At 40.0% G+C, this 25,595-nt stretch overlaps 1 protein-coding gene across 7 annotated transcripts in view; it reads left to right on the top strand.

The window, feature by feature from the left end:
- Positions 1-11,351: 11,351 nt before the first annotated feature.
- Positions 11,352-25,595, top strand: part of ANKRD17 (ankyrin repeat domain 17) — a 193,160-nt gene continuing 178,916 nt past the window's right edge. For 2 of the 7 annotated variants that reach the window (XM_036271118.1, XM_036271122.1), the window contains exon 1: positions 11,352-11,878. In XM_036271118.1, coding sequence (XP_036127011.1) covers positions 11,483-11,878 — 396 coding nt within the window. In that variant the 5' untranslated portion in view covers positions 11,352-11,482. Of the gene's footprint in view, positions 11,879-23,663; positions 24,475-25,595 lie in introns of those variants that run through there. The other 5 variants (XM_036271035.1, XM_036271043.1, XM_036271073.1 and 2 more) reach the window with 3 other exon arrangements.

Genomic DNA, 25,595 nt, shown 5'->3' with positions numbered 1-25,595 from the left:
CATCATACGCAGCAGAATTTTCACTGATACATCACCTAATGTGACAGAAACAAAGGGAAAAATGAACACATGGGACTCCATCAAACTAAAAATCTTCTTCACAGCAAAAGAAATAATCATCAAAAATGGAAAGGCAACCCACTGTATGGGAGAACATCATTGCCAATGACACATCAGATAAGGGGTTAATTTCCAAAATATAGAGAGTACTCATACAACTCAACAAAAGGAAGACAAAGAACCCAATTATAAAATGGGCAGAGGAGCTGAATAGACGCCTCTCCAAAAAGGACATACAAATGGCCTAGAGACATATGAAGAAATGCTCAACATCACTAATCATCAGAGAGATGCAAATTAAAACAATGAGGTATTACCTCACACCTGCCAGAATGGCCGCCATCAACAAATCATCAAACAAGTGTTGGCGAGTGTGTGGAGAAAAGGGGACTCTAGTACACTCCTGGTGGGAATGCAGACTGGTGCAGCCACTATGGAAAACAGTATGGTGTTACCTCAAAAAATTAAAAATTGAACTTCCATTTGACCCAGTGATCCCATTTCTAGGAATATACCCTAAGAAGCCTGAAACACCAACCAGAAAGAATATATGTACCCCGATGTTCATAGCAGCACTATTTACAATAGCTAAGCTCTGGAAACAGCCCAAGTGTCCATCAGTAGACGAATGGATAAAAAAGCAGTGGTACATATACGCAATAGAGTATTATGCAGCTGTAAGAAAGAAAGATCTCTTATCCTTTGAGATGACATGGAGGGACCTGGAAAGTATTATCCTAAGTGAAACAAGCCAAGCAGAAAAAGACAAATACCACATGATCTCACTTATATATGGAATATAAGGAATATAACAGTCTGAGAAATATCATAGACCCAGAAACATGGAAGTAGGGTATAGAGTGACAACCCTCAAAAGAGAGGGTGGTGGGCATGGGAAGAGATAAACCACAGAAGTTATATGCATGTATGCATAACCAATGGACATGGACAACAAAGCCGGGGACGGGGCGGTTGGGGGGGGGGGGGATGCGGAGGAGGGTTCCAATGGGGTAAAAAAGGAGAAACATCTGTAACAAAAATAAAATAAAATAAAATAATAATAATAAAAAAAAAATTCCCAGTCAGGGGACATACCTAGGTTGCAGGATCGATTCTCGATTGGGGCACATACGAGAGGCAAACCATCGATGTTTCTTTCTCTCTCTCTCAAATCAATCAAGACATGTCTTGGGTGAGGATGTGTGTGTGTGTGTATATATATATATATATATATATATATATATATATATATGTCATCAGTGACTATATCTAGCTGATGGAATTATATGTTCTTCTGTATGTTTTTCTGTATTTTCTTAATGTTCTACAATGAACATGTATTGTTTTTGCATTCGGAAATACATTATTTTACAAGGTTATGTGGCAATATGGAACATAAAATGGAGTAGAGTAGAATCAGAAGCAGAGAGATTAAGACTACTGTAATAATATGAATGAAAGATGGTAGAAGCCAAATTAAGGCAATAGTTATAAGAACAAAGAAAGTAATTTAATATGAGGACATAGAAAGAACAGGATTTGCTAATCTTGTGTCTGTTTAGGGTAAAGATAAAAGTTTAGAAAACATTAGCTTACACATGGTATTTCCATTGGTAATACTGGATCTATATGGATTGGATATAAGGGTTATAAATTCATTACCTTTAAACATGGTAATTGAAATTGTGAACCTAAATGAGATTCCTTAGGGAGAATATATAAAATAGAAATAGGGCAATGGCCTAAATCATGGTAAACTCTTAACATTTAAGAGCCAGATAGAGGAATAAAGGTCTATAAAGAAAACTAAGTGAGAATGATTAGAGAGATAAAGCAACTAGGTTATTTTGGAAACTAAAGGGAGTAGGTTTCAAGTAGGATTTGGTCCATGATGCTAGTAGAGAGAGCATCTTGCTTGCTTCTGATGTTTGCTTCCTATGAAAGGACCTCAACTAATTCCAGGTCTTTCTCTACACTTTAGGAGATTGAGTGACTCATATTAGTAAAATTGTGAAGAATCTGATTTAGATTTGTCCTCCAGCCTCCTGAAACAAGGTTGTCTAGATATTGATTTCTCACTTGATCCTCCGTGCTGTCCTTGTCAAGTGTTGTTAGGAACTGGAAATCAGTTGGCAGGCCTATTTGGTGTTCACACTAAGCAACATCGACCAAATTAGTTTTATCAGTAATAAAGTGATATTTTAGCTCCCATTTCTACCCTTTGCTTTATTTCCCAAATAGTTCAGAACCTAGGCAAGAACCGGGAAATTAGTTTATTGCGATCTCCTTGTAAACTGCAATAGTTGTCAAATTCCACAAGGTAAAGTAGGGGCTGAAGAAACTAATGACCACTATTTTCCTTAACAAAGTTATTTTCTCTAAGGAAGGCAATTGAGGAATGTCTCCATAGTGGTGTTGGTGGGACAGCTATAATTACTGTCCCAATCCTTGGTCTGTAAGATTCTCTAAGAATGGGACTCTGTCACCCAGGGGAACAATATCAGTCAGGGCTATTTTGGTTGCAAATTAATCAAATCTACTTGAAAATGGCTTAAAGGAGGGTGGCAGGGGTGGTTTGGAGAAAAGGCAGAACTTAGTGGCCAATTAATTAATGAAGAACAATTTCTGAGTCTATAATCCTGGATGTCAAATGATATCATCTGGACTCTACTTTCTACTGTTCATCCTTGCTTTCTTCTGCTCTTGCTAACTGGTAAGAGAGGCTTGTTCCATGTGTGTCAAAGATAGTCAACTGCAGATCTAGACTCAGTAAAATTTTCATAGATGACTCTGAAAAGATTGGTTTGGCTCATATGCCTATCTTTAGGGCAGGGGGGAAAGTTACATATTGACAGCTTTATCAGGTAGGAGAAAAGCATTTCCTGAAAGGTGGACATACAAAAATTAAGTTTTGTCTACTACATTCTACCCTTTGGCTACTAGCACCTATATTTGTGCTTCTCTCAGTACAAATAATTTTTCAAATGACCTAGCCCAAGACAACGTAATTATCCCATGAACAACTCTTCTCCCCAGTGGAAGACATGCCAAATTCTCATCCAATTATTTCATCTTGCTTGAAACCAAGAGTATTGGATAATGTGCATTTCTTTTGGTCAGATCTGGATGTAACTCAGCATGGTGGAGCAGAATAAAGATAATTTTAAATAGTGGCATATACTTAACAAGAGCAAGAGCACACTAATTACCTAGTAGATGAGGTGTTTGGTCACTTAATATAATGGTCTTGAGTTTGCTCTCTGGAAGGGTACTTTTTTACCTCTTGCCCACACATAAAGGGTACTGGAATTAAGCAATCATAGGTCTTTGTTTGCAAGGCTTCATGTTTCTGTCAATAAAATTCTCTTGGAATTTTAGTTGCCTGGTGGTCACTTTGCTCTGTGCTAACTCTGTGGTTTAGAAACCAAAAACAGAGATGGTATGTGAATGGTTTCTATCCCTTAGCAATGGGTTTCAGGTTGGAATGTAATGCTTATCCTCCAGCCAACTAAACTTAACTAAGTATTTTCATTTTGACCTTTGGAACCAAAATTATAAGCTAAAGAATGAGTTTAAAGGAAATACAGCTAGGTTTCATATCTGTTTCCTTGCCCCCAAGTTCCATCTCACAATAGGACCAATTTGACAATCTTTGTCAAACAGGAAATATACAGCAAGAGATGCATGAGGTGATTATGATCAGGCTCTTTTTCCAGGGTTCAAATGACATCATTACTGTGTTTCCAACTCCCTACATTTGTTTGTATTACCTTTAGCTCAGGAGAGATAATGTGGTTTTTCCAAATTTGCAAGCTGCAGGTTTATTTGGTTCTCAGCCACATGGCTTACTGAGTTCGTGCAGAAAGGGAGGTGCCAGAAGTATATTTTTTCTTTTGCTTTCAGTTAGCTAGCTTGACTTGAAGTGTATCTCTTTCTTGTAGGACCTCACTAATGGACACACACCAAAATCCTGACGTTTTTCTACCAAATTCCCTAAAACTTCAATCTTGACATAGACAGTCTTAAGACCTAAAATTCAACAGCGTTGCTTGCTTGTTACAACATAGTAAATATTGCTAAATCTTCCAGCCAGTGCCAAGAAGTTCTTATTACTGTGCATACCATCTAGACTCACCAGTTTTACATTACAAAGGGTATCTCCTTTGTGGACATGGGTACCATTTTATGTAATTGTGAGGAATAAAAATCTAAATCTTGCTATTTTTTAAAAAAAGTTTTTGATTTTTTTTTTTGAGAGCAAGGAAGTGAGAGATAGAAACATCCATGTCAGAAACATCAATCAGTGGCCTCCTGCACGCCCCCAACTGGGTATCGAGCCCAAAACCTGGGCACATGCCCTGACTGGGCATGGAAGCAGGACCACTCAGTGCATGGGATAACGCTCAATCAACTGAGCCACACCAGCAGGACTAAACCTTGTTATTTTGAGATTTCTTACTCTCTTCCAGTTTAATAGTCTGTTTCGAATTTCACATCAATTTTAGATTCAAGTTTGGGAATTTAAAGTTTAAGGTATTATTAGGCTCTTTTCACCTAAGATTTTGTCTGGTTGCTAAAGATAAGTTCTTCACCATTATGACATTGGCAGAGGGGCATCTGGTCTGCATGCTAACTGAATTTGTTGCTGAAAGGCCCATTGTTGCTACAACTTGCAATCTATTCTCAAGGTGCGACTGTTTTCCCTCTACCCTTACCACAGAACTTAGGGATGTGAGTGTCCTCTCAATAGGATCCTCTATCCAACATACAAATTCACATCATAGCATATGCCAGGAGTTTCTATCACCCTGTAGTGCAGCAAACCCCTGGAAAGCGATTGGCCTTACTGTGAGTCACATTTACATACCTCTTAAGGAATTCCGTATTTCCTTTCAGTCCACTGTAGTGCAGTAAGACACAGGAGTGGTTTTCAATGCTGCCCGGTCCACTCAGCTTAAACATACTATGCTGCCATTTCTACTTGATTGTAGTTGCCTCCATGAGGCAAATTTCTAGGTGGGATGATGAGCACAAGCCATATATTCCCTGTTTTTGTTTTTGTTTTGTTTTTGCATTTATCTTTAGATAGAGTGGGAGGAAAGGGAGAGAGAGATCGATGTGAAAGAGACACTTCGACTGGTTGCCACCCACACAACCCCAACTGGAGCCGGAAACCGAGGTAAGTGCCCTTAGCAGGAACTGAATCCGGGTCTCTCTGGACCACAGGTCGACACTCTAACCGCTGAGCCAAACTGGCCAGGGCTATTCCCTGTTTTTGAATTCCAAAGTCTTCCTGGCTGTACCTATCCCTTACCCCTTAGGGTTTCAAATCAGGAAAGAGCCAGAAAATGTGTCTCAACCCTTGGGCTCTTTTCCCTTCCTATAATACCATTGACACTGCCTCCATTTCCTTCTAATGATTTCATTCTCAGGCAGTTTCATTCTGCATGCTGGCCAAAGCCATAGTTAAAGTTTTTGGTTAATTCCAGAGTGAGCTATTTTTTTCCCAACAGTGCTAGAACAAATGATGAGACTGTCTCTGATTAGTTTCTGATTAGTTTCATTTTGTGTTTTGTTTTTTTTTTAATCCTCACACGAGGACATTTTTTCCATTTTTTGTACAGACAGAGTGGGAGGGAGAGAGAGGAAGAGAGAGAGAGGGAAATATCGATGTGAAAGGGACACATTGCGTGGCTGCCACCCGCACGACCAACCAGGGCTGGGGACAAACTGCAACCGAGGTACGTGCCCTTAGCGGGAACCGAACCCGGGTCTCTCCGGACCGCAGGCGGACGCTCTAACCGCTGAGCCAAACTGGCCAGGGCTAGTTTCTTTTTTTTTTTTTTTTATCCTCACCCGAGGCCATTCTTCCATTTTTTGTTCAGGTAGAGTGGGAGGGAGAGAGAGGAACAGAGAAAGAGAGAGAAACATCGATGTGAAAGGGACACATCGAGTGGCTGCCACCCGCACAACCGACCAGGGCCGGGGACAAACTGCAACCGAGGTACGTGCCCTTAGCGGGAACCGAACCCGGGTCTCTCCGGACCGCAGGCGGACGCTCTAACCGCTGAGCCAAACTGGCCAGGGCTAGTTTCATTTTGTTAATTAACCTGCCCACTCCTGAGCCAATCATTATAACTGAGGAATAGGGTACTTTGGCTGGCCTGATTCATGGTCCCAACCTGTGGTATGGGAGTTAGGACCAGATAATGAATGGTTGTACCTGGGGAAAGAAGGGTAGGTCTGTACTAGAATAAATTCTTGTTTCAGTGGCTTAATACAAAAGGATGCATATGAATTCTAATAAAAGTATTCTAATAGGCAGGCAGCTATCCTCCAAGTGATGATTCAGGAAACCCGAGTACTCCCACACCATGGTTTCGCCATCTTCAATATATGGCTTCCAGTACAAATGTGTTCATCTTCCTCAAGTTGGTAGGGAATGGGAAGATCTTGGAGGACTTTTCATGTGATATTTTATTGGACCAGAGCTTCAACAGGAGCACATCACTTCTACTCATATTCCTAGTTAGATCCTAACTGGCACAACTAACTAGTTAGCCTAATTGCAAGGGAGACTGGGAAACAGAATCTGTGTGCCAAGAAAAATAACCTAGTGTCCGCAAGAGATCACTAATAGTGGATACTTGCAGACACTCTTCATACACATAGAACACATCCTACTCCAATGGACACAACCTAAAGTTCTGACCAGTTACTAAGTCAGGCTTAAAGTCTTCATTTTCAGATAGAGTAGTCTTCTTCATTAGATCCAGATGTATGTAACCTATGAATTAAAAACAAGTTCTCTCTCCTATCACCTCATGTCCCAGGAAACACAATGTATAGAGAAGATCAGGAACAGGTAACTACAAAATGCTCTCACTTAGGAAAAAATGTGACACTAAGCAATACACATGCATAGCAATAATGAAATATTGCACAGGCATTTTTTGATCTATCACTCTTAAGAGTGGAGAAAGTGTTTTGCTTTTTAAAAAAAATTTTTTTTTCTTTATTGATTTTAGAGAGAGAGGGAGAAGGAGAGATAGAAACATTGATGAGAGAGAACATCAATTGGCCGCCTCCTGCATGCCCCCCACTGGGGGTTGGCCCACAACTTGGGCATGTGCCCTGACCAGGAATCGAACCGGAGACCTCTTGGTGTATGGGTCGACACTCAACCAACTGAGCGACACCGGCCAGGCAAGAAAGTTTTTGTTTTGTTTTTTTAAATATTTTTTATTGATTTTTAAATAAAGAGAAACATCGACCGATCTGTTGCTTACTACACGACCCCCCATTGGGGATTGAGCCCACAACCAGGGTAAGTGCCCTGACCAGGAGTCAGAGTCTAACTGGCAACTTTTCAGTTCCAGGGATGATGCCCAACCAACTGTGCCACACCAGCCAGGGTAGGAGGAGTTGTGATGAAACCTAAATCTAGTCATTGGGAAGAACTTTCTTGTCATCCTGTCTCTGTATGGACCTGATACCAGCTTCTGAAATGCTCTTTGTCCACCATTCTCCATGGCCACATCCTATGTAGGTATTGGGGAGCTGTAAAGCATGTATGCCTCATTTTCTACATAGGCAAGTTTGGGTTTGAACAGTTGCTTTACTGTTTTTACAACTGAACAATATTTGAACCAGGTTCATGATTTGATTAGTAATAAAATTTCTTCAGAAATTTAGTCTTATGATCTATTTGCTTTCAGTAACTACACCCAAAGTTCTTTCTTACATATTTGGCAAATCTGAATTTCTTCTTTGCTTCCTTGCCCCCATGTCAGTTTCTTTAAAATGTCATCCCAGCTAGAATACTAGTCTTGGATGAGAAGGCCAAAGCTTTCATCTGATCTTTGTTCCAGAACCAAATCTTAAAGAAACTCTGCTCAAGGCCTTTTCATTTCATATTTTCACCATTTAAGGTTTAGAAAAACTCATCTTTTCCAATCTTTTCAAGTATTCCCATGCACTTTAATTTCTGCAATTATTTCCAGAGCTTATCTCTTTAGTAAAATCTATCTAAAAGTAAAATGCGAAATTCAAAATATACTATTGTTTTTATTCTTTTGAACTACTTCCTCTGGACTTAACAGATGGGTGATAATGCTTTTCAAATAGTGCAGGTAAGTTTTACCAATTATTTTGTCACTACAAAGCATGGGTCTCCTTTTTCCAGCCTCTGTAAACATTTGCTTTATCATCACCAAGCCAATATAACATATTTTAGGTTACTATCTTAGAGTACCCCACTTCTGATACCAATTTCTGGGTTAGTTATGGTTATTCTAGTTCCTAAACATATAAACTCTCAAATATCAATTTTCTCTCCTATAAGAAGTCCAAAAAGAAGTGTTTTCTAATTTGGAGGCAGCTGTCTTCCAAGCAGTGATTTAGCCACTCATGCTCCTCCTCTCTTCTGGCTCTGACATCTCCAACATATAGGTTACCATACTCAAGGTTACCATATTCTCTACCTTCAAGCTGATGGAGGAAGATGAAGGGAAGGGAGGAAGGACCCCATTAAGCCTGGAAATGAGCTTATCACGTCCATTCATATTTCATTGACTAAAAGTCAACCACATGGACACAACTGCAAGGGAAATTGTGAAATTTACTCTAGCTCTATGTCCAGGAAGAAGAAATGAGTCTCTCGATTGGCTGGTCAAGTTTCTGCCGCAAGGCTCTAAAAGGAAAAAAAAAATGCTAGATAAAAATAACTGAAAGTCACTCCATTCTAATAAGTTTGACCTTAACCTACTAGTCCCACCAAGATAATTTCACTATTATATAAAAGAGTAATAGCTAATTTTCTTCTAAGTAATGAAATTACTTTAGAGTATTTTTGATAGTGTAACAGGTACAGAATTTAGACTGTAGAGACTTAATAAATAAAAATCAGATAAGAACAAGACAATGAACATAGAAAACTCTTTAAAGCTTGACTGTGAAGGAAATAGAGTGGAACCAGAAATATGAAAGATTAAAGGTAGAAAAGATAGTAAGTGGAAGAGAAAGATGGAATGGAATGAGGGTAAAGATGAATAACTCATCTTGTATAAGAATAGGAAGTGTTGCCCTGGCCGGTTTCGCTCAGCGGTTAGAGCGTCAGCCTGCGGTCCACAGAGACCCGGGTTCGGTTTCCGCTAAGGGCATGTACCTTGGCTGCAGTTTGTCCCCGGCCCTGGTTGGGTCGTGTGGGTGGCGGCCACTCGATGTGTCCCTTTCACATCGATGTTTCTCTCTCTTCCTCCCTCTCCTTCCCGCTCTATCTGAGTAAAAAATGGAAAAATGTCCTCGGGTGAGGATAAAAAAAAAAAAAAAAAGAATACGAAGTGTCTCATTCCTCCAATACTGGAGAAAAGCAAAGTATCTAATTTTCTAGCATTTGGAAGATTGAAGGAGTTTGTGCCTAACACCATTGTCTTGTAAAGTTATCTGAGGATATTTTTTCCATTTATCTTCAGATAGAATGGGAGGGAAGCGGGGGACGGCAAGAGAGAAGAGAGAAACGTCCATATGAGAGACATACATGGACTGGCTGCCTCTGGCAGGACCCTGACCAGGCCCAAGGACAAACCAAAACCTTTCGAGCCCTTGATCCAATGGAACTTGCCACCCTTGGTCTGTGGGCGATGCTCTAATGCTCTAATGGCTGAGTCAAACAGACCAGAGCTCTTGTAAAGTTTGAAGTAAAGTCATACAATGAAATGTGGCCAGAATTTAAAGTCGGCAAGAAGTATTCCAGTGGGAAGGGAGACAAAGGTGCTGAAGGATATCTAAAGTAGGAGGAAGAAATCCAGCTGTTAACAGAACATAAATCCGTAGGGGTAAGATAAACAATGTTGCCTACTGTTCTGCACAGGAACTCAGCAACCATTGCAGGAGGAACAAGCAGATGGTTAATACTTTGTGTGTAAATATACTAGAGCACTTATACTGTAAAGCACCTGGAAGCTGATTTTGGTTTCCTAAACGATGCACACAGTAGGCACATGGTTAATTTTTTGCCCGAATGGATTCAGTCATTGCCAATTCTGCCACAGTACTCAGTAAGAGTATTGGCAACTGCCCACATTTACTTCAGTATGCCAATGCTAAAAAGAAACAAAATGCCCCAAATATTCAGGCATATGCAGCTAAAGTTAGCAGTCTTAAGATGGCAAGTATGTAAGCTGAGACATACTTTTTATATTTTGCCTCTGATGTTTGCTTTATTTTTCTTATGCCACTGTGCTCTTATTGGATTAGAAAGCGATATTTCTGAATTTAATAAGCCGCGCTATGATTTCGAAAGTACTGGAGGTTCACAGACCCCATCAAAATATTCCTTCAAAGAGATGCACAGATAAGGTTGACTGTTTATGATGCATGCTTCACAAATAAAAGCTGAGTCGGTAAGGGGTGGAAGAACTAAACTGGGGTCCTTCAGTGAATCGTCTGTAAATCTGACACAGATCCTGTTTCCTTCTCTCCTTTGGAAAACTTTAGCGTTGTAGTGACGAGATATTACCTAATCAAACTCCTTCACATTACACAAGCATAAACTCAGGTTCAGAAAGTCTATTACCCAAGACTTAAACTAGGCAAAGATGGATCTTTCCCTTACACTGGGCCATCTCTCAAGATCCAAAGCCCTAATTTACGATTTGGCATAGAGAAAAAAATGGCCAGGAATAGAAACTACGTACAACAGTGCAAAACGAGGCCCCACCTCCCGGATCTGGCGGTCCCGGGTTCCCGCTAACAAAGTGGCCCGCGCTTCCGCACTGGCTTCCCACCCGGCCCGGAGCCGCTCTCCGCTGCCTGCCCCACGCACCGAAGCACTGCCGGCCCGCGGAAGCCCGACACGGGCCCTTGAAACTTCACTTTCGTCCACCCGCGCGCCGCCGTCCCGGCGACGGCTGATGGCGTCACGTGTACTTCCGCCTGCGGCTGCGTTCTGGTCTCAAGTGGGGAAGGAAGAAGGGACCGCTGAGGGCTGTGAGTGTGGAAAATAGTGAGGAAAAGGAAGAAACCGGGGCACTCCCGGGCGCTACGGCAGTCACCGCGGCTCTCCTCTGTTCCCACTGTCCCCCCATCGGAAGTCGCCCTAGGCACACTCCTCTCGCTTCTTCGGAGTCTCCCCTCATCCGAGTCTCCGGACACCCAGGTCTTCCTGTACGTCTCACCCACCCCGCCTTGCTCCCTTACGCTCTCCCCTCCCTCCCTTCGCTAGGCTCCCCGCCCTTAGTATCGCGAGACGAGGTGAGAGCTGGCGGAGCGGCGGCGGCGGCGGCGGCGGCAGTAGAGGTGACCGAGGCGGTGGCGGTGGAGGCGGCACCGAGCGCTGTGTTGGCCCCGGTGCGGCCGAAGTCGCGGTAGAGCGTAGCCCCCACGCCCCTCCCCCGTCCGCGCCCTCCCTCTTTCCCTGGGGATGGAGAAGGCGACGGTTCCGGTGGCGGCGACGGCGACTGCTGAAGGAGAAGGGAGCCCCCCGGCGGCGGCGGCGGCTGTGGCGGGCCCCCCCGCGGCGGCGGCGGCGGAGGTCGGCGGCGGCGTTGGCGGCGGCAGCGGGGCTCGCTCGGCCTCGTCTCCTCGTGGGATGGTGCGAGTCTGCGACCTGCTCCTGAAGAAGAAGCCGCCGCCGCAGCAGCAGCAACACCACAAGGCCAAGCGAAACCGGACTTGCCGACCCCCCAGCAGCAGCGAAAGCAGCAGCGACAGCGACAACAGCGGCGGCGGCGGCGGCGGCGGAGGCGGTGGTGGCACCAGCAGCAACAACAGCGAGGAAGAAGAGGACGACGACGACGAGGAAGAGGAGGTTTCTGAGGCAAGGGCTCGCTTTAAAGGGTCGCGGGAGGAAGGGGCCGTCAAGGGTAGGGGCCGAAGGTGGGAGGGCGCTTGCGGTGGGACAGATTCCTGTGGGGTGATTTATCTTAGGGGCCAGGCTTCCACTGCCCTTGTTCTTTCCCCGGCCTAAATCGTGAGGTGTGGGGGTGTGGGGGAGGGTAGCTGACACGTGGGGGTGGAAGGACCAGAGCGTCCACGGAGTTGGTGAACTGTTACCGGGGATGGAGGGAATTGGTTAGCGTCCCTATTTGCAACACCTGGTGGGGTCGGCCTGGGCGGGTCGGGTCATCTTATTTCCGGGGCCGGGGGTGGGAGCAAATCGGCCGGGGTAAGATAATGGGGAGTACGTGAGTCTCTTGGGGAACGACTGGGAGTTGGTAAATTTCTGCCAATGGTGAGGTTCGAGGAGCAGTTTTGGGGGAGGTAAGGTGGTAATGGATTCAGAGTTAAGTATTTGTGTATGTGAGAGACACGTGAGAAGCTGTACTTTTCCATACTGTTCTGCTGCAGGTTTTTTTCATAATTGTAGCTGCCAAAGTAACCTTCGCTTCCTCCATCTTTCAAGAATTTTGCATGAAGTGAGCTTAAATCATTACACATTTATATAAAATACATTTGATTCTTACATGTACATTCACATACATCTTCGAGTACTTCCTTAGTGAGGAAGTATGATGTTAGGTTCTGTTGTTTTCCAGATGATATGGGGCAGCTAAAGTGTATGCTTGGAGTCAGCCTTGGTTGTGGTGAGTTGGAATAGGAAGGCCTCTTGGTTTGTCCTACTGATCTGGTTTCATAACTGATTATAATTTTTCCTGGGTCCACAGACAGGCGGCGTTGCAGGACCTCGTTCTTCACAGAAGGCCATATAACCCAAAAGCTCAGTAAAACATACCATGCTGACAGCAAATTAAGGGTTAGCCTTACTAGTCATCAGGGTTTTTGTTTAGTTTTGTTAGCTTTTTGGTAATTCTCTTGTCCACTCTCTGAAATGGAAGCTAGGACATTTTGATATGGGTAAAGAAGTTGTAACTTAAGGCAGCTGAAGGAAAACAGCTTTAAACGATGATTATAAATTTAATTATGAGAGAATAAGTTATCCAGAAGTACCATTTGCCATTTATTCTCTTCCACAAACACGTAGCTTAACTTGGTGTAAGGCTGGTTTTTTGAAAATTGCATTATGGAATCTTGGGTTCTGTTCAAATAGAGAAATACTTTTTAAAGAATTTGAAACTTGTCTATTAGTAAAAGACCAGATTCTCTTTTACCTCAGACTGGATGATGTCATATAAGTAGAGATGTAATAGTTAACCTGTGTATACCAAAAAGATGGACACTTATATTCCACTAACCTATTGAATTCTATGGATAGGTTTGTGATGATAGATACTGTATCGAACTTGTTGGATGTTTCAGAATAGTTGTTGCTCTGGCTGCATTTGAAGCATTGAAGAGAGGAATGTGATGGGATCCTTATTTCAAATAAAATTTGTTACAATAGGTAGAATTTTTCAATTGCATGTTTCTTCACAGAGATGAGAAACATTGTAGAGAAATCTAGTCCAGCCTTTTTGTTTTAAACATGAAGAAAACAAAGCATAGAGGAAACTGGTTGTGGTGGGTAGCAGCAAAAGGAGAAAAGTTTTCCAGTGGTTCAGACCAGTACACTTTTTATTGATTTCCTTGTATTCCCTTCTTGACCTCTTTCAAAAAGTAGGCAGTGAATTGTGTGGTAACACAGTCATGCAGCTATGGGTAAAATACTAATGTTAAGATCATAAACTCTCCGACAAAATATCAAACTCTGGAACTCAATGTCAAATTGAGTGAATTTCTTACTGGAATATTATGCTGTAAACTTTACGTACGTAAGTAGTTTAGTCCATTGTATTTTGGCCTTATAAGAAAAACTTTTAGTTGTTTTTTAAATTATGTAGGAAAGTCTTAAGTTTGTAAGTGTGTTAATTTTGTGAGTCAAGTTGGTTTTCCTTGAAAAACAGGAATGGTATATTTTGAATTTGATCAACTAGGGGAGTGTTCTTGTTTTTAATTTACTTTATTCTGTCTTTTGCACAGTGGTGTAAACAGTGGGTTTGTCATTTGTTATGAGTCAAAAGATATAAGTGTAAGACAGTACGACCATTAAAAATAAATCTATATAGATACATGTTGAGGTATGAACCAGCAGAAATGAGTACAGTAGGTCTACACCTGCCTCCATCCTTGACCTAAATAAAGAAAGAAATAAACCTCATGGTCACTGTATATTATAAGCCAAATGGATTACTTGTGCAATGTTTTTCACTTCATTACCATTTTATTGACATGTCAGCAGAAGTTTAAATTTCCAGTGCCAGTAAATCTTTTGGCTAATACTTTGTATTTAAGTCCCTTTTCTAATTCATTATGTTATTAGCTATATAATGAAAAATGTGGATAACATGATCCTTGAGGTTATCCTTACATTAAAAATTGTCACAAGATTAAAGAGGAATATGAAAGAGTATGGTTTTGGGGAATTTAACCTGAAAAGGTAGAGGATAACTTAACAACAATGTACCTTTTCTGTGAAGAAATGGTATCTTGATATTCTCTATATGTGCTGAAAGAGGAAAAGTTGGAAAGAAAGGAGATGCAATTGAAACAAGAGCTTTATTTGAATGGTGAAGAAAAAAATCTAAATCTTATTAAATGTTAGAACAGGTTATTGAAATGGCATTTTTCTGTTTAGTATTTCAGAATAGAATAATCATGTTTTAGATAATTTGTGTAACTTTGGATATACCTGGAGAAAAAATATAAGACCAAGAGCTCTCTCCCCCTCCCTGCAATTTGACACAATATCTTAGATCAAAATGGAAAAATGATTAATTATCTTGCCTTTCAGTGGGTGAATGACCAATATGGAAAATAGAAGTGTATTTTCTAACAGCTTTTCTATTTTCCATATTTCTGTGATGCACTTCTTTTCAAATTAGTGAACTAGATTAAATTATTAACCCGAATATTACAAAGAATATTGAAATTGCAGGTGTTGATTCTCCATTTCAGAAATAACATTGCATTCTACTAATTGCATTTTTAAATGTAATTGAATGCATCAGAGTTTTCTAAAGGAGAATTCAAACAGAAAAAACTTGTTAAAAGTAGGACTCATGCAAAAGTAACATTTTTTTTTTTTTAATCCTCACCCGAGGACATTTCTCCATTTTTTGTACAGATAGAGTGGGAGGGAGAGAGAGGAAGAGAGAGAGAGAGAGAAACATCGATGTGAAAGGGACACATCGAGTGGCTGCCACCCGCACAACCCAACCAGGGCCGGGGAAAAACTGCAACCGAAGTACGTGCCCTTAGCGGGAACCGAACCCGGGTCTCTCCGGACCGCAGGCCGACGCTCTAACCGCTGAGCCAAACCGGCCAGGGCAAGTAACATTTTTTTTTGATATGTGCCCCTAGCTGGAACTGAACCGGGGACTCTCTGGTCCGCAGGTCGACGCTCCAACCGCAGAGCCAAACTGGCCATGGCCAAAAGTAACATTTTTGTGTGCATAAAATGGAAATGCAGCAGAAGTTGATTACGATTCCATATATTTTTATAGGTAACTTAAGGCCTTTAAATTTAATGAACAAACCTAGTAAAGATATTTTAGACAAGGGGAGCCAGTAAATAAATCAGTACTAACTTTATTTTTTGAGAGAGAGAGAGAAACATCAGTGTGAGAGAGAAACATTGATCAGCTGCCTCCTGTATACCTCTTACCAGGGATCGAGCCCAAAACCCTGGTGGGGAATCAAACCCCGACCTCTCAGTCCATGGATGCTACTCAGTCCACTGAGCCACACTGGCTGGGCAGTACTGACTTACTTTCAGAAGGATTTGGGAGAATCTGTTTATTGACATTGAAGAGGTAGGTTTGAGAATGAGGGAGAAAGGAAAGTAATTTCAGAAGTAGATTATGATTCTTCAAGTTCACTTCCAAATCTTTTTTTCTTTGTTTTTTACTGAAAAAATGTCATTTAAGTTCCTCTGTTGTAATGGCAGAATCCCAAATAGCCCAGAGAAGCCTACTTGTTTCTCATTTTCATCTTCTAATTGATGAAGCAGTATTTGTAAACCAGATGTTAAGCTCTTGGAAGCTTTAGTTTTGTCATAATTATCTTGTCTCCTGCTTAAGCACAGTACTTGATAAACATTTTCCATGAATTCATTTAGTAAACCAGGAGAAGGAATAATGTTTCTCTTTCTTGGATCTAGGGTTGCTGAATAGTTGAAGTTTGGATTTCAACATTTTTCAATTACTTAATTACCTCTCTTAGTGATGGTGATCCTCCAGAGGTATTAGGGGGAAAGCCAGTTAAACCAATAGACATTGATTGTTGAATGTGTGATAAGTACGTTAAGCCACCTAGGTATATATACATTTAAAAAAAACAAAAAAAATTATTACTTATTCAGTGCCTCTTGTGTGTCAGGTCTAACATAATGGTTAAGAGCATGCCCTGGAGCTTGTAATCAAATCATTGATCCATTGCCTTGATCTTGGACAAGTTAGTTAATCTCTCTCCACCTGTTTTCTTATATGTAAATGGTGATAATAGTAGATCCTACCTTATAGCATTGATATTTAAATGATTTAATACAGTTTTCATGTATTCTCATTTTATTTTCACCATAACCCTATGAGATAGGTGCCATCATATTTGTTTCATTATTCAGTAAAAGTTTGGAGTTCCTACTACATGCCAGGCATTTTGCTATGCTGGGTAAGCAGTGGTGAGCAAGACGATTTTAAGACACATTGATTTGAAAATGTACCAATGATTAAATGTAGGTTTGGGAAGGTATGACAGATACATTAAATGGTTAAATATATATGCCAGCCCTGGCTTGTTTGGATCAACGGTTAGAGCATTAACCTTCAGACTAAAGGGCTCTGGTTTGATTCAGCTTAAGGGCATATTCCTGGCTTGCTGGTTCGATCCCTGGCCCTGGTCTGTATTGTGAGAGGCAACCAATGTATGTGTCTCTCTCACATCGAAGTTCTCCCTCCCCCCCCTCCTTCCCTTCCATTCTCTCAAAATCAATGGAAAAATATCCTTGGGTGAGGATTAATCCCCCCCCTCCCCCCAAAACAAGTTTATACCAAATAATTTCAGAAATAAACAAATGTTGGGAGGGGATATTTATTGTAGAGGCAGAGATGCTACTTTAGAAGGATTTTAGGTAACTTCATTCGTGTCACAGGGCTAATATGTGGCATAGTGGGGCTTAACCTGTTTCTAGTTGATTCAAGGCCTGCTCATTCATTCACTCATTCACTTACTCATTCTCATGTTCTGTATGCTGTATGATGCTGACTATAAATTAATATCTTTGATGTTCACATTTCAGATAATGTTAAGATAAATTTAGATAGTATAGGGTAATATACTTTTTGGCAGTGGGGCCACCATGGAAGACAAGTTGACTATCCTTGAGTTTTACTTTTCTTGTTCTGAAAAACTCATTGGAAAAAAGAAATACAGAAAAGTGCAGAGAAATATATCCATATACACAGAATTAACCGTTGTTAACAAAATGAAACTTTATAGTGAAAACTACCCTCTCTAAAAATCTGTTGCTTCTCCTTGCCTTTCAAGACTTTTACTTTTAAGGTTATCTTTATTTATTAAGCTAAAAAAAAAAAAAAAAACCCTTTAAAAATTAACTTATCTATTCATTTATTGTTACAGATGTCCCTCTAGTTGTTGTTAACTTGGGGTCATGATATGTTGTGAATACCCTGAAATTAAACACAAGATTTGTTGAAGATGTTTATAATTTTTTTTCTTTCTTCCCTGCCTCCAAAATGTGTGTGCAAAACTTACATTGAGATCTTTGGCTGAGTCCTCCCTCCCTCCCACCATGTTATTTTGAAACATTCTTATTGCAGGGGTAGGGGAATCAGGCAGTCATTTGTGTGGATAGTGTGGAATTGGGAAACTACTTCTGAGGTAATGTGGTAACAAAGAAGACCTACTTTCTGGTAAAGTAGCCCTATACCTATCCTCTCTTCTCTTAAATTCTCATATTTTGCCTTTTAATTGATGAAGTCTAGTCTGCTATAGACTGTCACATCTGACCACAGAAACCTTGTCTTATACATCTTTGTATCTCCTACTGCACTGTACCATGTTTTTCTTTAAGTCTTAGTGTCTTTTCTGTTAGGTTTCCATCAAGTCAGATCTCTGAAGTAAAAGCATCTCATAAATATTTCTTCTTTAGCCACTTACTGCAGAAATATTTGGAACCTCCAGTCTTAAGGTATCCAAACTTGGTTGCAGCTGTTTATGGTGGACCTCTGTCAGATGTTTTAATTGGACTCTACACAATTTAGTCTAGTCATCATTAAACCTCACCAACCTAATTGGAGTGTTATAAAAATTTTTATTATTGAATAATCATCAAAGCAGCACATTGTGACTCTTACTAGACTGCTTCTGTTGACGTACAGTTGATTCTAGGAGGTTGATTTAAAAAAAAAATTTTTTTCTTTATTGATTCTAGAGAGAGAGGAAGGGAGAAGGAGAGAGAGATAGAAACATCCATTAGAGAAAAACGTTGATTGGCTGCCTCCTGCAGCTCCCCACTGGGGATTGGGCCCACAACCTGGGCGTGTGTATGACCAGGAATAGAACCGGCGACCTCTTGGTGCATGGGTCAACCCTCATCAACTAAGCCACACTGGCCAGGCTGATTTTTTTTTTAATACTCACCCAAGGATATGTATTTTTTTCCATTGATTTTTTAGATAGCGTGGGAAGGAGGGAGGCAGCGAGAAAGGGAGAGGGAGAGAGAGAGAAACATCAATGTGAGAGAGAGATGTCAATTGGTTGCCTCCTGCTAGACCCAGACCAGGGCGGGGTATCATATCTGCAACCAAGAAGAATTGACCCCAAGACTCTTCAGTCTGAGGGCCAATGCTCTAACCATTGTCACTGTTGAGCCAGACTGGCTAGTGCTGATTTTTTTTTTTTTGGTATGTGCCCCTGGCAGAAACCGAACCCAGGACTCTGGTCCACAGGCCAATACTCCAACCGCTGAGCCAAACCGGCCAGGACTGATTTTTTTTTTTTTAAGTACTTAAAGCAGTGCATTTGCATTTATAACGGTATTTGCATTTTTATAAAGATAATGTAGCCCTGGCCTATTTGGCTCAGCAGTTGGCTCAGAGCGATGGACTCATGGGTTTGATTCCTGGTCAAGGGCACATTCCTAGGTTGGGAGTTTTGGGAGGCAGTCAGTTGATGTGTCTTTTTCTTATTGATGTTTCTTTTCTCTTTTTCTCCCCCCTCCACTTCCCTTCCTGTCTATCTAAAAACAAGACCAAAAAAACAAACAAACAAAAAAATGGAAAATATTAAAAAAATAGATATCTAGATAGACAGACCGACATATATATAATTTAGTGGGTTAGAGAAAGTGGATGTAGTGAACTTCCTTATAATTTTTTCATACTTGACCATAGATCAGCCGTTCTCAACCTGTGGGTTGCGACCCCTTTGGGGGTCAAACAACCCTTTCACAGGGGTCGCCTAAGACCATCAGAAAACACATATTTCCGATGGCGATTCATAACAGTAGCAAAATTACAGTTATGAAGTAGCAATGAAAATAATTTTATGGTTGGGCGTCACCACAACATGAGGAACTGTATTAAAGGGTCGTGGCATTAGGAAGGTCGTGGCATGAGGGTTGACCCATGCACCGAGAGGTCGCCGGTTCTATTTCTGGTCAGACACATGCCCAGGTTGTGGGCCCAATCCCCAGTGGGGAGCATGCAGGCGGCAGCCAATCAACGTTTTTCTCTCATGGATGTTTCTAGATGAAAAGGAGTTTTTACTTCATAATGGTATGTGAAGTAGTGCTTGCTGGTACCATTTATATTTTTTGTTAGGACCAGTAGGGGGCACCGTTATCCTTGATAAACTCTGCCTAATCTGACTAACTTCTTTCAACTTTAAGCTTTTGGAAGAAACAAGTCTTTGGGGAGCTGAGTGTGATGGGTAAATATGAATACCCTTCTAGTTCTTGGAACTGTTTCTATCTGTTAGAGTTATGCATTTATCTAGTTGTCATCCAGAAGCAAAATACCCTTCCTGGCTTACAGTGCTTAATTTATTAACCATTTTTTTTTTTTGTCTTTAGAAACTGTTCTTATCCAGTCATGAGGGGAAGTGGAATTGTAGAGCAGTATAATTATCATTTATCCTGATTTATAATTTGGGATTTTAATTATTGAAAGCAACATGTTGGATTTTCTTTTCATCAAGAATTTAATACAGACCTAATTATTGAAGGCAAAACTGAGGTTGCTTTCTGTCATCCTAGAGAACTCATAAACATTACCTGGTCTATTAGAGAGTTGACAATTTAAGTTTACTTCTGGATGAGACTAGAGATAAAAGAAAATTAGGTAGAAAAAAATGGGAATCACAGTACATAAGAAATTCCTTAAGGACTTGGAGCCAATATTATTTAATATTTTTATAAAACAAGTTTTTTATATGATGCAATCTCTCTCCAAGTGTGCAGATAGATCATATTGAATTGTGGTGATGGGAATGAACAACAAGATTGTTGGGAATAGATTGAAAATGTTAAATAGGTTTTTTGAGTCATGGGTAAAAAATTTTCCTTTTTGGGCAAGTGGTCTGGAATAAAGCATGCTTTTTCAGGAGGAGTTCAGCATAATACTGAATAAGATTAAATAAGATATTGGAGATAATCAAAATCGTAATCCTTATTTAAATTTATGCTATGATACAGCTATACAAAAATACATGTGTGTGTGTATATATATATACACAGTGTACACATATATATGTATATTTCTGCCTGTTATACTATGAACATGATCACTAAAATTAGGAAAGTTCTAGAGAGATAGTTTAAAAATGGTTGGAGGTTAAGGGATGGAAACTGAACGAGGAGGACTGCAGATTATGCTTAATTATATTCTTATTGTGGGGTAATTAATGTTCAAATTAACCAGTTACTCAAACTGAATCATAATATGGAGAAAAATGTGAGGTATATTAGATAGTAATATTTCAGTTTTCAAAATAAATCAACTCATTTCTCATTTTTTCATCTCCAGCAGGGCATATCCCCTTTCTAGGCTGTCATTTGGTCTCATTTAATCTTTTATTATATTTATTTTTCCCTCCTAACCCCTCCAAACTACTACTAATAAAAAGAATGGAAAAGAAAAAGAGATAACTAGCCTGGCCAGTGTGGCTCAGTCGATTGAATAGTGTTCCATGGACTGAGAGGTCCTGGTTTGATTCCTGGTCAGGGTACAAGCCTGGGTTGTGAGCTCGATCCCCAGTAGGGGGCATGCAGGAGGTAGCTGATTGATGTTTCGCTCTCACATTGATGTTTCTCTCCCTCCTTTCTCTAAAAAAATTCAATAAAAACATGTTCTAAAAAAATTTTTTAAAGACAAGTAAAACAATCATAATAAATAAAAATTAAAAAGCTATTCTAAAGTTAATAATTGGTCTGGGTTTTTCGTCATGGATTGTCTTTTAATTAAAGAACCTTTGACTGAAAAATATTCTGAGCTTTGGGAAAATTGGTTTTATCAGTTCTGAATTTGGAATAAATAACATCAAATTCTATTTTTCTTTCCCTCTTTCATATCATGATAAATACGAAACCTGATCAGAAAAGGAAGTCTTCTTGTTTGTGTTATACCATGTCTATTTCCAGTTCAGTCTTTGACCCCATTATTATCTCTTTCCTTCTCTATGCCATGTTTCCTTCTTATTTTTTATTTCAAATTATTAACAGGAGTACGTAGTTCTATTGCAAAGCCTCTGATTATATATATTTATATGCAGGTATAGGAGTCAATTCTTTTAGTTGACAAACATCAATATTGGTTATTTCTTATGTGTGGCTGTTTTCAGTATACTATAATAATCTCAGTCATTTCCCTCTCAGTTAATTTGAAAAAGCTAGCTATATTTAAAATCATAGCCATATGTGTTGAGTTCAATTATTTTGTACATACTGTAGTCAGTAAAACTTTTGAACTTATATACCTAAAACTTAGCACAACCAACTTACACCATACACAAGAATAAACTCAAAATGGATAAAAGACTTAAATGTGAGTTGTGAGTACATAAAAATTCTAGAAGAAAATGTAGGCAGCAAAATCTGACATCACACGCAGCTGAATTTTCACTGATAACACCTAATGCAAGAGAAACAAACAAATAAAAATTAATAAATGGAACTACATCAAACTACAAAAAGCTTCTGCACAGCAAAAGAAACAAGAATCAAAATGGAAAGGGAACCCACTGTATTATGGGAGAACATAATTGCCAATGATACATCAGATTAGGGGTTAATTTCCAAAATATATAGAGTACACATACAACTCAACAAACGTAAGACAAAGAATCCAATTAAGGCTGGCCAGTGTGGCTGAGTGGTTGAGAACCAACCCATGCACTAAGAGGTCACTGGTTCGATTCCTGGTCAGGACCCATGCCCAGGTTGTGAGCCCGATCCCCAGTGGGGGGCATGTAGGAGGTGGCCAGTCAGTGTTCTTTCTCATTGATGTTGCTTGCTCCTTCTCCCTTCCTCTCTTTCTAAAATCAGTAAAGAAAAAAATATTGTTAAAAAATGTTTTAAGAATCCAATTAAAAAATGGGCAGAGGACCTAAATAGACACCTCTCCAAACAGGACATACAGATGGCCAAAAGACATGAAAAAATGCTCAACCTCACTAATCATCAGAGGGATGCAAATTAAAATGACTCTGATGTATCACCTCACATCCGGCAGGATGACTACCATCAACAAATCATCAAACAACAAGTGCTGGCGAGGGTGTGGAGAAAAGGGGACTCTTGTACCATACTGGTGGGAATGCAGACTGTTGCAGCCACTGTGGAAAACAATACGGTGTTTTCTCAAAACATTAAAAATTGAACTGCCATTTGATCCAGTGATCCCACTTCTAGAAATATATCCTAAGAAGCCTGAAACACCAATCAGTAAGAATATATGTACCCCTATGTTCATAGCAGCACTATTTACAATTGCTAAGATCTAGAAACAGCCCAAGTGTCCATCAATAGATGAATGGATAAAAAAGCTGTGGTACATACACACAATGGAATACTATGCAGCTGTAAGAAAGAAAGATCTCTTATCCTTTGAGATGACATGGAAGGACCTGGAGAGTATTATGCTAAGTGAAATAAGCCAGTCAGAGAAAGACAAGTATCACATAGTCTCACTTACTTGTGGAATATAATGAACAAAACAAACTGATGAACAAAATAGACCCCAAGACATAGAGGTAGGGTACAGACTGACAAACCTCAGAAGAGGGGGTGGTGGGATAGGGAAAAGATAAACTGCAGAACTTATATGCACATATTCGTAACCAATGGGCATAGGCAACAAAGCTGGAGATGGGTAGGGTGGGGAAAGAGGTAAAACAAAGAACTTATATGCATATAAGCATAACCAATGGACATAGTTCTGTGAGCGGGAATGGTGGGATTGGGAGGAAGGGGTGGGGGGGTGGGGGGGGAAACATCTGTAACAAAAATTAATTAATTTAAATTTTAAAAAAACAACTAAAAATTCAGCTCCTCACTCTCACTATCACATTTCAAGTGCTCAATAGCCTCATGGCTGGGGGCTACAATATGAGTCAGTGCAGATATGCACCGTTTCCATCATGTTGGAAAGTTCTGTTGGATAGTATTGCTCTAGTCTAGATCATGACTGGGCCTCTGCAAACTGGTATGGAACTAACTGGTCTTTTGTGAGTTTCATGGAGGTTCTAGGGCAATGTGGGCACTGACAACCTGTATCTTCCAGTGTGTCCTTTGAGGTGTTGAGCTTGGCTTTCTACTGATACCCACAGTTCTGAGAAGGGTTGGGTCAATTCAGTATGATTTGTTGAGCATCTTCATTGTACTGGGCCTCATGCCAGGTGCTAGAAGTCTAATGATGAGAAAAGGGCTGTGCCCTGGAGGAGCCCACTGTCTAGGTTGGAAGGCAGGTAACCACATCATGGACACCAGGCAGAGGAAAGAGCACCTGGTAGCACAAAGGAGCAGTGATTATTGCTGGCAGGGGAGCTGGGCAAGATTTAGAAAATAGTCCATGTCCAAGTAATTTCTGAATGATAAATGGAGTTCACCCAGTGGTCCTTACAAAGAAGGGCAATTCAGGACAAATAAACAGCATGTTCAGAAGCAAAGAAGCAAGAGAGAGCACAATGTATTGGAAAGCTACAAGCCAGGTGCCTTTGGTAGATGCAGAGTAGCCTACCATCGCGTCTCAACACCCACACAAAACTTGGCATGGGTTAACTGCTCAGTAAACATGTGAATAACATGGATGTTAGTTCTGAAACTCAGGTATGTAAAACTGTAATGTTAGACCTCAATTGAATTTCTCTTTTGGGCTCTGTTTATGCCAGGATGTCAGAAGCTCAAAATAAAGGGATCCTAGGTGACATTGTTTGAGGTGCTGGATCAGGCCTCGCCAGAAGGTACTTCTATCTGGATTTTGATTATGTGGAACATTAAATTTTTGTTTTCTAGCAAAAAACAAACAAAAAACTTAGCACAATGATGGAATTCTGTTATTTTTTATTATTATTTTTAGATGGTAGGTGTCACTATTAGTATACTCTTCTAACTAAATTTACTTAAGAAGCATTATTGAGACCCAGCAAAATTGCTTAGGGATTGTGAGGGATTTGAAGAAAATGAGACAGTGTTTCTAGCTTTATAAAATTTAAATCTTGCTGAGATAAAATAATTTAAAACTATGAAGATGATTAAAAAATAATTTTATTGATTTTTTTTGAGAGAGAGAGAGAGACATTGATGTGAGAAAGACACATCGATCAGCTGCCTCCTGCACGCCCCCCAAAGGGAATCGAACCCACAACTCTGGTATGTGCCCTGACCAGGAATTGAACTGGGACCTCTCAGTCCATGGGAAGATGCTCAGTCGCCATGCCAAAGATGATTTTTATCCTGTATAATTACTTGGGAGTCTATGTTAGTTTTCAGTGTAACTGTGTGTCTTTAGAATTGGTCTCATTATAGGGATTGTTTTGTTTCTGTTTTAGAATACTGATAAGGTACACTTTACATCTTTTATGAGTGTCTTTAGGAATACTCCATAATTTTTGGTATTTTTTTTTTAAGATGAGGTCTGTATGTGATATATTTGAGTGTCCTTGACAACTAAAGTACAGCAAAGAATTATCTTTTCTAATTTTTATCCTGAAGATTTGTAGTAAGAAAAGAGGTAGCTATATTAGTATATTTGTGGTTGCTGTAGAAAGAGATGTGTTAAAATATGAGAAATTGAGTTACAACAGTGGTAGAATGCAATGTTAAGTAGCTTTTAAATTAGATTTTCAGTACACTGTTTCTGTTAAATATTATTAAATAGTATTAAGTAGATATACATATTTATAGAAATATATACATACATATTTATAGAAATTTGACAAAAATGTAACGGACTTAAAGGATACAAAATCGCCTTATAATACTACTCTCTAGAATTAATCATTATTATTTGAAAGTGTCTTTTCATGCTTTTTCCTTGTTGTGTATTAATCAAATTACCACACAGAGGAGAGCTGTCACTTAG

Source organism: Molossus molossus, unplaced genomic scaffold, assembly GCF_014108415.1.
Source record: "Molossus molossus isolate mMolMol1 unplaced genomic scaffold, mMolMol1.p scaffold_m16_p_1, whole genome shotgun sequence".
Classification (NCBI taxonomy): Eukaryota; Metazoa; Chordata; class Mammalia; order Chiroptera; family Molossidae; genus Molossus; species Molossus molossus.
Note: the sequence above shows the minus strand (reverse complement) of the source record. Positions and strands in the feature narration are given on the sequence as shown.